Source organism: Larus michahellis, chromosome 1 (genome assembly GCF_964199755.1).
Source record: "Larus michahellis chromosome 1, bLarMic1.1, whole genome shotgun sequence".
Lineage (NCBI taxonomy): Eukaryota > Metazoa > Chordata > Aves > Charadriiformes > Laridae > Larus > Larus michahellis.
The window spans coordinates 8,717,090-8,729,309 of NC_133896.1; the positions used below are offsets into that span (position 1 = coordinate 8,717,090).

General features: G+C 42.1%; 1 protein-coding gene across 3 annotated transcripts; it reads left to right on the forward strand.

Moving 5' to 3' along the window:
* Positions 1-134: 134 nt before the first annotated feature.
* Positions 135-7,027, forward strand: MEIG1 (meiosis/spermiogenesis associated 1). 3 transcript variants are annotated; one of them, XM_074572619.1, is made up of 4 exons: positions 135-299; positions 410-595; positions 4,606-4,768; positions 6,819-7,027. In XM_074572619.1, exons 3-4 carry the CDS (start codon positions 4,631-4,633, stop codon positions 6,945-6,947), a joined length of 267 nt encoding a protein of 88 aa, XP_074428720.1. In that variant the 5' UTR covers positions 135-299; positions 410-595; positions 4,606-4,630; the 3' UTR covers positions 6,948-7,027. The 3 variants fall into 3 exon arrangements, with proteins under 3 accessions (XP_074428720.1, XP_074428721.1, XP_074428717.1); XM_074572620.1 differs by having other exon boundaries at positions 135-282; XM_074572616.1 differs by lacking the exons at positions 135-299; positions 410-595 and adding an exon at positions 2,656-2,761.
* The last annotated feature ends 5,193 nt before the right edge of the window (positions 7,028-12,220 follow it).

Genomic DNA, 12,220 nt, shown 5'->3' on the forward strand with positions numbered 1-12,220 from the left:
CCGCCTCCCCGGCCTGTCACAGCCAATCGTGAGGCGGCCCCGCCTTCTGCCGGCCTATCAGACGCGCGGAGGGAGAGGCGGGAACGTCTGATTAAAGAGGCAGTGGAGGGGTTGCCTAGCAACGGTGGCCGCTGGCGGCCGTTGGCGCTGTGAGGAGCGAGCGCCGCCATCGCGCTTCGGCGCCCACCTCCGCGCCCCCCGCCTTGGAAGAGGCCCCGTTTTGCGGCCCTCGCACCGAAGTGGACCGTCTGAGGGCTGGGCGGCCGGGTCGTGGCTATTGCGGTGGGAGCGGGGCAGGGGTATAGTCACAGCGGTGACTCGGGCCAGGGCCTAGACCTCTGCCCAAACACCTTGGCAAATACAAGCAGCTCTGTGGAAGTCATTGGAAATCTCTTACTGCCTCTTCCAGGTTCCCAAATAGGTCCTGTGAGTGCTGATGTGTGTTCAGTGATCTAGGAAGTGCAGCCACCTCTTCCAGCTGCTCTGGGCCAGGATCTCTGCTGCTCAGCCACTGCAGCCCAACCCGGGGGGTCTCTGCCTGGGCTGAGGGACACAGCTGCCGCTTTCCTGTTTGCAGGCTCCATGAGTAACAAAGGTGAGCACGTATCACAGATGTGGATGGTCACACAGACGGCCACGGATGAGGCACTGATTTCAACAGCACCTACATACAGGACTCACAAGAAACACAGACAAGTCCCTTTCCTCCTCTTCGGCTGGTAGCAATAAAAGTTCACTAGTGCAGGCACACACATATCGCTCTCTAGGCTCACAAGCACACACATTTGTGGATTGCTTGAGCACTGGCACAGCTCCTCTGTCTGCCCAGCACCCCTGCGCAGATCCCAGGCCCCCTTACCTGCTTCATGGATCCCCTACTTGCCCACTAGTCCAGCTTGACGCTCATAGCAAGCATGCATTCGCACGCTCGTCCTTTCATGCACTCCATGTTCACAAGTCCCCTTGTTCACAAGTACCAGCACAGCCCCCCCCGCCCACTTGATATCCTGACCTGGACCTGAGGCTCCCCCTACTCTCCAGCTAGTCCGGCTTAAAATTTGCTAGTGAATATGGATATGCACCCTATGTATACCTGGACTGAGGAAGATACAGGCACTCACCCCCTCCTCCCCAACAGCCAGCACCAGGCACGCAGGCTGTGACCCACAGTCCTTCCCCAACTGCTGGCATGGAGCCCCTCACTCATGCCAGCCCTCTCCAAGTAGCTGATTTTTCAGGACACACTCCATTCCTGCTCCAGTGGCTGGAACATAAAGGCCCCCACTCACTCCTGCAGCTGACACCACGGGCCAGGAGCACCCCCAGCCTGACTCCAGCAGCTGGCACCAGTTTTCACTCACGCACACAGAGGTCTCAACAGTAGCTGGCACTTATTACTTGCAGCACACACACGCACAGGACAGAGAATGAGATTACGCAGGTAGCTAAGAAAATATTTAATAAGATATAAGAAAGTAGGACAGACTGTGATGATCAGGCACAGGGGTCAGCCAGACAAGCCTACTGACTGGCCCTGTTTTACACATGACCCGCCTCTTCTATACTCCTTTCTATCTATCCCCATCTTTGTTCTTCCCTGCTCCCCTTCCCCTGCACGTCCCTCACAGGTTTGTACAGCTCTGTTGATTCCTGCACCCCTCCAAGTCTGGGGTGCCCCCCACCGGTTTACAGTGTTATCAGTTGCAAAGTCCGGGTTGATCTTACTGGCAGTGGTGCCTGTAGTTTCTTGATAGCCCAGCAATTAGTGTGAGTGGCGAGGTTTGTTTCCTGTTATGGTCTCTATGTTTGTTTTGTCAAGTCTGTGTCTCCGTATGTTTTGTTTCTGGTTTCCCCTTTTTCCCTTATTTTCCCAATTGACAAGGTCTTGGATCAGATAACCTTGCTGGAATAAACATTTTCAAAGTCCCACATGCTCCCATCAATTAGTGTGAAAGAACAGGTTTGGTTCTCATCATTGCCTCCCTCATAATTTGCTGTTCAGGTTTGTGTCCCCGTATGTTCTTGTTTTATGGCTACTTCCCATTCTTTTTATCTCTTGTTGCATTGAATAAGGTCCTTGACCAGATGCCCTTAACGGAGCAGACACTCTCCTCTCACATACCCTTACAACTTGTATAAGCATTAAGGAAACTACCATATACAAGCCCAGGCTAGCTAGGATTCCATAGAAATTGTGCTATGATTGACATTAAAAAAATATGTTCCCAACGCCAAAACAGAGGTATATGACAAAATTAAGAGTAGCTAAATGTTGTCGTCTTAGCAAAATCCACTTCACTGTTCAACAACTCCCTTTAAATAAAAAGTGTCAGTATTATGCTGAATATTTTCTTACCTTCTCTTGCATTCTTTCATTTGCCTATATCTGTCTGCTGTCTTTCGTCTTTTCCCTGAATTACAGGCTGTCTGGAGTACAGCTTATCTCGTGCTCATGTACAATGAAACCAGCCCTATGCCTGGAACTCAGAGGCACTACAATAGACAAAGAGTACAATTTTTAAAGGCCTTAATTAGCAGCCTAAAAATATTAGGATGGCGCTTTTGTTATTTGAAGTCACCAAGCTGGCACTTTAAATATGAGACCTTTATACAAATTTTTTTGAGCAGGAACACCTGTGGACAGGCCATCTGAATTAATGGTGACTCAGGAAGTGCCAGGCATATCTAGATGCCTTGAAGAAGCCCATTCATTAGATGAATTCAGTACCTCCCATAAAGAAGTACTTAACACTAATAACATGTAAGTTATCATAAGACACTTAAATTCATTATAGTGTAGCATTTATTAAGATCTAATGTTATTGCTAATAGCATTGACCATCTGAAGTTCCAGGTTGACAACAGTTCTCATCAAACATTGATGAGCATTTACAGGGCATGAAAATTTCTGTAGATACTAGAGAAGAGCCCTTTACAAGGGAGAAAAAAAAGCATCGAGATAAATATCTCAGAGAGAACACTAAATATTTAGAATAAGGATATATACTTATCATGTTAATTTGTATGTTACACCTCATAACTGGGTGGGAAAATTACTTTTTTTTCTTCTTTTTTTAGTAAATTGCTGCCTTCACTTACAGAATGCTGCAGAGCCTGGTAAAAGAATGTCTGGAGTACTGAACTGCAAGAAATAGTTTACTGTTGCCAGAAAAGAGCCCTTGTGCATATTTTTATTGATCTTTAATGAAGTGCGTGCAGTAAGAGATGAGAGGCCCTTCCTTTGGGTGCTAATGGCTCTCATACAGTTAGACGACAGAGATGCAGACTTCTGCTATTTCTGCATTATGATAACGATAATCCTTGATATCATTTTCCCAAAGATTTGTATGCTGTGGTACGATATTTTTTTTCTCCTTCTCTGCCTTTCTAACTGACTAAGTTAGTGCTTTTGATAAGACATCAGCATTCAACTTTTCATGCTCTCAGTTGATACAGGAACTTGCCGAGTAAGAAAATTTTACTTTGTGCACAGGGTTTGGAGACAGCACGCTATCCGCAGGGAGTGGGACTGTTCATTCTCTCACTAAAAATCCAAAATTTTTTCTCCTTCCTTGAAGATACCTTCCTAATTATGAAGCTTGGTGACATAACAAAACTAGGAAAGGACTCATTTCTGATTATATCTGCTAGGCATGATAGTCTTCTGTGTGTTTTGCTTGCAGAAGCAACATAAAGTTCTATTTTAGTAGCAGAATAAGGTACACTCAAGAAAGCAAATGCAGTGAAATTAAAATATAAGATAGAATTCAAATGATTCATATTTTTTTGAAATATAGTTGAAATCCGTCACTTTTGAGTTTCTATTGACTCTGCATTTTTTTTCTTCTTAATTGCTTATTTTATTCTTTTTTTGTTTTACAGTTCAAGTTTCATCTTGTCCCAGTTCTGCTCTGTTCAGGTTTAGCAGTTGATTAACCTATTTACTATTTCTCATCAGATTGAGCAAACGGGTTCTGTGTGAGGAGGAAGTCAGTGGCTTTCAGTGCAGATTTTGATTGAGCAAGGGTAGAATAGTATGAATTTTGGTAGGTTGTGTGCCTCGCCTCCTTATCGCATCCAGTTTATTTCTTAAGACCTCTTCTTTGTCACCTCCACTGCAGCCATGTGACTGGCAGTGCATTCCTCTCCCATCCTGAGTGTTTGCTGCTCTTCAGTAACAGTCCAGCTCTTCAGTTCGTGGTTCCCAGTTTAGTGTCCCTTCAGTAGGAAGAAAGAAAAACCTGAAAAACTGCCTGCCTCAAAGGGATAGCAACTGCAGAGAGGTGGAATAAAATTAAAAAAAAATTTAAAAAAAGCTGTATTTTATGTACTTTTTTAGTGCATCAATATGCACAAATTTTAGGCAGGTTAAGTCGAGGTATAGAGGTGTATATAGAAGTATATGTGAGTTGGGTTTGTTTGAGATCAAGTAGTACATTTAATTTGATTCCAGCTGCTTATAACATTTTTCCTTTTTAACCTCAGACTTTGAAGAGAAGATAATATTGTACTGTCTGTAATTCCTTTGTTTTAAAATTTTGTTTCACACTGACAAAATTGCTTGCTTCTTTCTTCTCTATTTCATTTTCAAAAATCTAATTTCAGGAAAAAGCCTGAAGTCTCTGGAGTCATGGCTAAAGCTGACATCAAACCAAAATCTATACATGATGCCAAAAAGTGGTCAGCTGATGTAGAGAACTTATACAGATTTCAGCAAGCTGGATACAGAGATGAGGTTGAATATAAACAAGTAAAACAAGTTGATACGGTAAGAATTAGAACTCTGCAAGGGTTATTGCTTTAAACTTCCGTCTTATATTAAATGATTAAATAAAAATGGAGGTACTGCTTATTTCCTTTCATTTCGGCTAGTTTCTGGTACAGTTTTTTTTTCTCTCAGGTCTGACTTGAATTCTTGAGCTATTATTAACTGTGCAGAATAACTTATTTCACAGAAGTGAAACAGAAACACTGCCCAGCCTGTTTTTTTGTTCCCTCTCTCTTACTCATTTATAAGCGTTATAGATTTCTTTGAATAGATGCAGCTGGTATCTAAAAGAATAATTTGTGTTTGAGGACAGGAATTTATCAAAGTTAGTTCTCTCTGAAGTTTCCCCATTACTCTGCCCATAGACCTGACAGGAAACCCAGTCATTGTCCAGGGGGACAGTACTGTGTCTTTGCTGCCGACTTCAGTTTTACAGTTGAAATGTGTGGGAGCATAATCAGACTTTGTGCACACTCAGAACTTGGCTTCTATTGAAACTGCCCACAATAGAAATATTTGATGCCAACTGTGGTAAAGGGAGTTGTGACACGGGCATTTATCAACTGAGAACATCAAGGGCTTCGTCCTCTGCTCACTGCAGTTGGTAGCAATGCTCCCTAGCACATCAAATCAGCTAATGAATAATGGCCAGACATTCAGTGGCTACTTGAGATTCAAAATAGCAACCAAGAAGTTAATACAGCAAACAACATATTATCTTCATTAGAGCTCTGTAATTTGTCTTCCAAAGCAGCAATTTGTAGTATGAAAAAATCCACTTTTGAAAGATCTTAATTTCCTGCACACATAGGAAAGAGCAGAATGTTCCTAAGAAACTCACTCCTCATCCCGTTAACTCCAAATAATGATGTGCATAATAAGATGAAGTTTATTCTTTTGTCGTGGGTTTGGTTACCACTGTAAAGGCTGTAGTGTAAATTTCTTTAACTGTGCAAAAGGAAATCCTGTCATTAGTGTGGTAGGATCAGTCTGTTTAAGATTTATGGCAGGGCATAACCGTAGACAATTAAACACTGATAAAAGTTAAAGAACATCCCTTACTCAGTGTAAAAGGAGTGTGTATTCTGTTCAAACTTGCCAGGATCTGGCAGTAATTCTCTTTCAACTTACACATTTTGAAATGTCTTGTTTACTCCATATTACGTTTCCATAATGCGGTTGTTATTAATGACGCAATTAAAATGTAGGTGGAATGAGTATTAAGGCTGTTATGTTTAGACAGAGAATGCAAATAACTCATCTGTATGCCTGAAGTAATAAGGTAAGTGATGAAACTATCTGAAGAGTCTGGGACTCTTCAATTAAAGAATGCTCCAGTTTGACATCCTATTGTCAACCCTGTCTGGAAGAGAATTAAGATTCTATTATCTGATTTTTAAGGTTCAGTTTGATCAGAAGTAGTCATACGTGTTCAAGCTGCAGATAGCTACCAAAGCCATAAAGCTGTTGAACACACACACAAGTGCTCAAGCCTTTCGTTTACAGCTTCACGTTGTGGAGCACTAAAGCGCACCAGGATGGTGCTGGTTTCCTGCAGGACCGATCCTGCTGTATTTGAGACTATGATACATATAATTCTGTTTATTTTTATGAAATTGCTAATGAAAAGCACATTTTTCATGGTCGGAAAGATCCAGAAGAAACCCTTAAGTGTGTGTCAGTCTTACGGAAGTGGAATTTCTCAGCCTCTCGGTTTACAGGATAACTGAATAGCATCAATGTTTTATTCCTAAGCGAGGTATTTTAAAAGCTTTGACTAGTCCACTTTTTTAATTAGTCTATCAAATATTCTTAGATTCTTATTTCCAGACTCTTCTGATCACATAATTCTAGACCAGAAAACTGGTTTCTGACATATTGTTCTTAATCTTTTTTTAAAAGATAAGCAAATGAATAGCAAAGTAGCGTTCAGATGGAAATGAGGTTTTCCCATGGAAGTATACCCTACATTCTGTGCAATGTAAGGCACAAACATAATTTAGCGTGAGCGTGCTTAGGTGAATGCATATCCATTTTATTCTATTCGCAGGTAGAGCGTTGGCCAGAAACTGGATTTATTAAGAAACTTCAGAGAAGGGACAATACGTTCAATTATTTCGATAAACAAAGAGAATGCAAAGACAAAGAAGTCCATAAAGTGAAAGTTTATGTGTATTAGTTTTGTTATTGTTCTAATTTGTTTGTATTTTTTTATAAATCTTTTTGTGAGAGTCTGTAAGTAAATGAGATTTGTGTAATCTGATGTACCTTAAGTATCAATGTCATTCTTGAATAGAAGGAGGGATACAGGAAATGTAGAGAAGCTTTGAATTATAGACATAGGATTTTTTTTTTCCCCTCTATAACCAAAAGTCTTATTATCCCTCATTTTTCTAGTTACAAATGTTTTGGTTTAACTGTGTGTAGAGTCCATTATAAGTACAGGCATCAATTATTATTCCAAACGATATAATCTTATGGACTCTGGCTAGGGTCAGCCACAGTCTATTGGTGTAGCTAAGGGTTATGAGACTGCAAAAGGCCAAAAGGCGAAAGTTCCCTTGGAGAAGAGCAAGAACAGCAAGCAGAGAATTCCGTGAAGGACACCCAACAATCGAGTAGCAAGCACCAGTGCTAAACTGCAGATTTAAGAACTAGGTTTTGGGATAGAAACAGTCACAACAAAAACGTCTTTCTGAGCAATAGATAAGGCATTCCCAAAGTTTTTTCGTCAGGTGCAAGTATGAGTTATTTGAAGAGGAACTACTAATTGACCTGGTAGCATATGCCTTTTTATGGAGGGGGAAAAAAAAGATTGTGGATTTACATACGGTGGGTTCAGGTAGTATAAAATTGCAGGTAGAATGTGAAACCCATGCCAAGTAATATTTATTATTAGGTAACTTATGCAGATAATGTGGAATTTCTGGGCAGAATTAACCTCATCTAACTTCAAATACCATTGTAGCATCTAGACCTGATCTTGTCATTTGGACTCCCTTTGTTCCGAATGGAGGGAAGTTGGCTCTTCTGGGCACAATTAATTGCTTCTAAATATGTAACCTTTGCTTTGAACATGTTGTTGTGCTGTCGGCTCTGCAGAAGCTGTCCACACGTGTGCTCCAACTCTGCAACACCTGGTAAACACGAGGTGTCATACTTGCCTTCACTCACCAGGGAATTTAAGCGAAATACTTTAAGATGCTAAAACTCTTTAGACAATTGACTTGTAGAACAGATTATTATCTAAACCAGTAGGTGTTTAGATCTCAACCAGTAACAGGTAGTTACACAAAACTGTTATTAATATGTCCTGTTTGTAGAGCATAAAGCAAAGGGATATCTAAATTAAGTTTTAGGCATGGATTAGCAGCGTATACACTTGACCATGGGTCTTAACGGATATTCTTCTCTGGAACCTAAGGCAGTGGCCAACTCAAGATGCGAAATAGAGGATTTATAGCTCCAAGCCAAAAGTAGTGGTGAGGAGCAATATTCAAAATATCTCATTGACAATAGGTGACGATGATCTCGTCACCTTATTTAGAATAATTGGAAATGTTTAGCTTAAATTTGTATGAGCTCTTTGTTAGAGAAATGACTGAAAGGTACTGTGAAGCTTTTTTATTCCCGGAAGGTTTTAATGGCATATAAGTAGAGAGTTATCACAATGATAGAAATAAAGCATTGCTACAGTAAATTTCACTTCAGATTTTAACTATGATTTCTTTTTTGTTTTGACTGCTCTGGATATACTTTTTAAGAGAGGACTTCTTGCGTACTTTGCCATCAAATAGCATGAACAGAACAACTACCAGGATAATCCATCTATTATGTCACTTTAAGGCCGTGGATCTCACTTTGTTAACTTCATAAATTCCTAAAAAAGAAATCTTCCAGTGGATATGAAAAGAGCCTTTAAAAATTTCACAAAAATGGATGTGTTGTACAGCCAACTCACATTTATTGGCAAAAATTACTGCTATCAGCACACACAGAATAAGCAAGGATGTTTGGCACAGCCATTTTCTCAGTCTATAAAAAAGACATAGTTGGGTATTCAAGAACAGGAATTAAAAGTGCAGGTAACTTTTTAGAGCTTAACTTTTTTTAAAGAAAGACTTTTAAAAATTGAAACAAATGTAAAAGATGATTCTGGGCTTCCCTCATTTTACCTGCCTACACCTCTATGTTTTTGCAGTACTGCTGGATGTTTTCTCTCTTGTATTATGTTTTAAATCCATAAGTGTGTGTTTCATACAGCCCGCTGGGGTTTCTTTTCGTTTCAAACAAGTAACATGGGAATTCGTGTTCCACTTCTGAAATGCTGGTTTTGTATGAGTTGGCAGATTCTTCTCGCTTTGAGAGAGTGAATTACCAATACTGTCAGTGTGCTGAAAGGTTGAATCTCGCTGTAATATTCAAAAGATTAATGGGGTCAAAAGGAAAGAAAAACCTTGTAATTAGTGCTGGAGACGAGTTTGCAGACATCGCCTTTTTCAGCCCTGATGCTGTATTTGGGAGTTTGCTCACTTCATTAGCAAAAAAGCAGGTTTTGTTTTGGCAGTGACAGTGTCAGTTAGAATCGTCCTCTGACATTCAGTTCGTATCCGTATTTCACTCTGGTTCATGCTAAACTTAAGGTTACTTAAAACCACTCTCATTTTTTAAGGATGGTAGCTGCACGTGTAATGGCCTCAGCTATGAAGCCGGAAGGGTTCCTCTCTGTAAAAAGAAACAGGTACAGGGGTTCTCGCCTGAGTTCGAGTTTGTGATCACAAAATAACACTTATCTAGTATAGGGATGTTTGCTTGAATTGATTTTTAGAATCATAGAATGGTTTCGGTTGGAAGGGACCTTAAAGATCACCTAGTTCCACCCCCCTGCCATGGGCAGGGACACCTCCCACTAGACCAGGCTGCTCAAAGCCCCATCCAGCCTGGCCTTGAACACCTCCAGGGATGGGGCAGCCACAGCTTCTCTGGGCAACCTGTGCCAGTGTCTCACCACCCTCACAGTAAAGGATTTCTTCCTGATATCTCATCTAAATCTCCCCTCTTTCTGTTTAAAACCATTGCCCCTTGTCCTGTCACTACAGGCCCTGGTAAAAAGTCTCTCTCCATCCCTCTCATAAGTCCTCTTTAAGTGCTGAAAGGCCTCCATAAGGTCTCCCTGGAGCCTTCTCTTCTCCAGGCTGAACACCCTCAACTCTCTCAGCCTGTCCTCACAGCAGAGGGGCTCCAGCCCTCTGAGCATCTTCGTCGCCTCCTCTGGACCTGCTCCAACAGATCCATGTCCTTCTTCTGCAGAGGGCTCCAGAGCTGGAGGCAGCACTGCAGGTGGGGTCTCACCAGAGCAGAGTAAAGGGGCAGAATCCCCTCCCTGGCCCTGCTGGCCACTCTGTGGGGATGCAGCCCAGGATGTGGGTGGCTTTCTGGGCTGCGACCGCCCATTGCTATCTCATGTCCAGCTTTTCACCCACCAACACCAAGTCCTTCTTGTCAGGGCTGCTCTCCATCCCTTCATCCCCCAGCCTGCATTGATACTGCGGTTGCCCCGACCCAGGTGCAGGACCCTGCACTTGGCCTTGTTGAACCTCATGAGGTTGTTAGGGGCCCGCTCCTCCAGCCTGTCAACGTTCTTCCTGAAGTGGCTTTGTCACTCAGCTGTGCTTGTTGAGCATGAAGCTGATACTTGAGTATTAACCAGTTTTCCTCTGTCACCATTACGCTGGATGTACCTCAGTCAAAAAAGCTGTCAAAAGAATTTAATATGTCAGTATTTTCTCTTATTTGATAAATCCTTAACTGAAATATCTTATACTTCAGTTTTAGCATGTTGAGAACTGTTAGCTTACTTGTGTCTTAGCTTAAGGTCGATAAATTGTGAAAAAGTATCGGGAGTAAGCAATCCGGGGGAGCTGTGCTTCATTTTCCAGGGGACACAACGGTTCATATCAAGATAAATAACTTATTTCCGAATGCCATTACAAAAACTTTTTTTACTGAACTTTAGTAACTTTAAAGAGTTAGAGATAAAATCACATCTCCCCGTTTTATTGCTTAGAGACGAAAGTATGTGCTATGTTGCTGATTTGAATCTTAATAAAAAGTAGTTCTGTGCAAATACTTTCCAAGGAACTTTTCTTATCTGCTGGTGTTCCTCTTATCAGGCAATACGGTGATGCTTTCAGTGACCACTTGCAGCAGCTCAGCCCTGTTGGCGAGGGCTTTCCAGCTGCCCAGCTCCGATGTACTTAGTCTCATTCTAATTCACTCCGTGGCTTTGTACACGACAAGAATAAACGCTTTCTGTGCCTGGGGGAGCTCATAAAAGGAAGTAAAACAAACTTTTCCAAGACCTACTTTTCAGGCCTTGTGTTTGACAGCGACAAGTGAAATGGCAATGGCACAACCTCTCTGAATTCATCCAGTTACTTCGGGGAAAAAAAGGCTGCGTTTGTGTGTTCTAGGACGGTTTTCTGTGTTTTCGGTCTTTACTTGAATTCATTATGGGACAGTATTGTCTGAAAGCAATACTACCATTATTTGATGGCTTTACGGTTGCAGCAGCTCAAAGTACTGCACAAAAAAAGCAGTATAAGCATTTTAATTTTTGCTTTGGTGCCTGAGTGGACAGTTGTCTTTCCAGCTCTGAAGACACTTGAACCTCAACCTTTTGGTTTTCAAACATGGTTTCCTTGTTTCAAGGTGTTGAAAATGATTGAGTGGCTCCAAAGTCATTAAAGGCATCTTTGTAACTCAGCAGCTGTTGACACTGCTGCTCCTCACATGGTCTGACACAAGTGAAGTCTGTCTGAAAGCAGCTTGGATGGAGCTGCCTTGTGGTCTTTGCAGGTTCTCTCCTGTTACCCCTGTTCCACCGGACTGGTGCTTACTGGTAAGAGCTGCTTTCTTAGTAGCCCGCCTGTGCTGAGAACCTCTTGCCAAGTTGTAATTACTTCATAAAACACATTTTCTTTCTCTTTGCAATTGAGACTTTGCATTTACTTCAAGTTTGAAGCCCAGCACGCCCACAAGTAGTATTTGGGAGGGTGACTGGTGAGCGTCTACTGTCAGAAGAATTCCAGGTTGGCACCAAAAAAGGTACCCCACACTCGTGGACCCCTTGGAAACCCTCTCCAATGTCTATGCCCGCACCCTGGCTCTCCTGGATAGACCTTGAGTCTTGTCTTCTACCCACCAGCTAGTGCAGCTTGACATTTGCTAGCAAATTACATGCACGTGGGACTAAATTCACTAAGGAAACGTAAACGCAGACAGGTCACTGCGGGTGCTGGCTCTTACACCCCTCAGATAAGCACGTACATCCCCCTCCCTCTGGTGCTGACACCCAGACCTCTGGTCCCTGTCACCCATGGCCCCTTCTCCAGGGGTTGGCACACAGAATAGACAGTGGGATGATACAGAAAAGGTAATTAAGAATGGGAT

What these genes read in the sequence shown, in the direction of transcription:
- MEIG1 (XM_074572616.1), top strand. Translation starts at nt 2,658, where the DNA reads ATGGTGACTCAGGAAGTGCCAGGCATATCTAGATGCCTTGAAGAAGCC. An exon ending in GTACTTAACACTAATAACAT is followed by an intron (nt 2,762 to 4,605) that starts GTAAGTTATCAT and finishes ATCTAATTTCAG; the next exon opens with GAAAAAGCCTGAAGTCTCTG. An exon ending in AAGTAAAACAAGTTGATACG is followed by an intron (nt 4,769 to 6,818) that starts GTAAGAATTAGA and finishes TTCTATTCGCAG; the next exon opens with GTAGAGCGTTGGCCAGAAAC.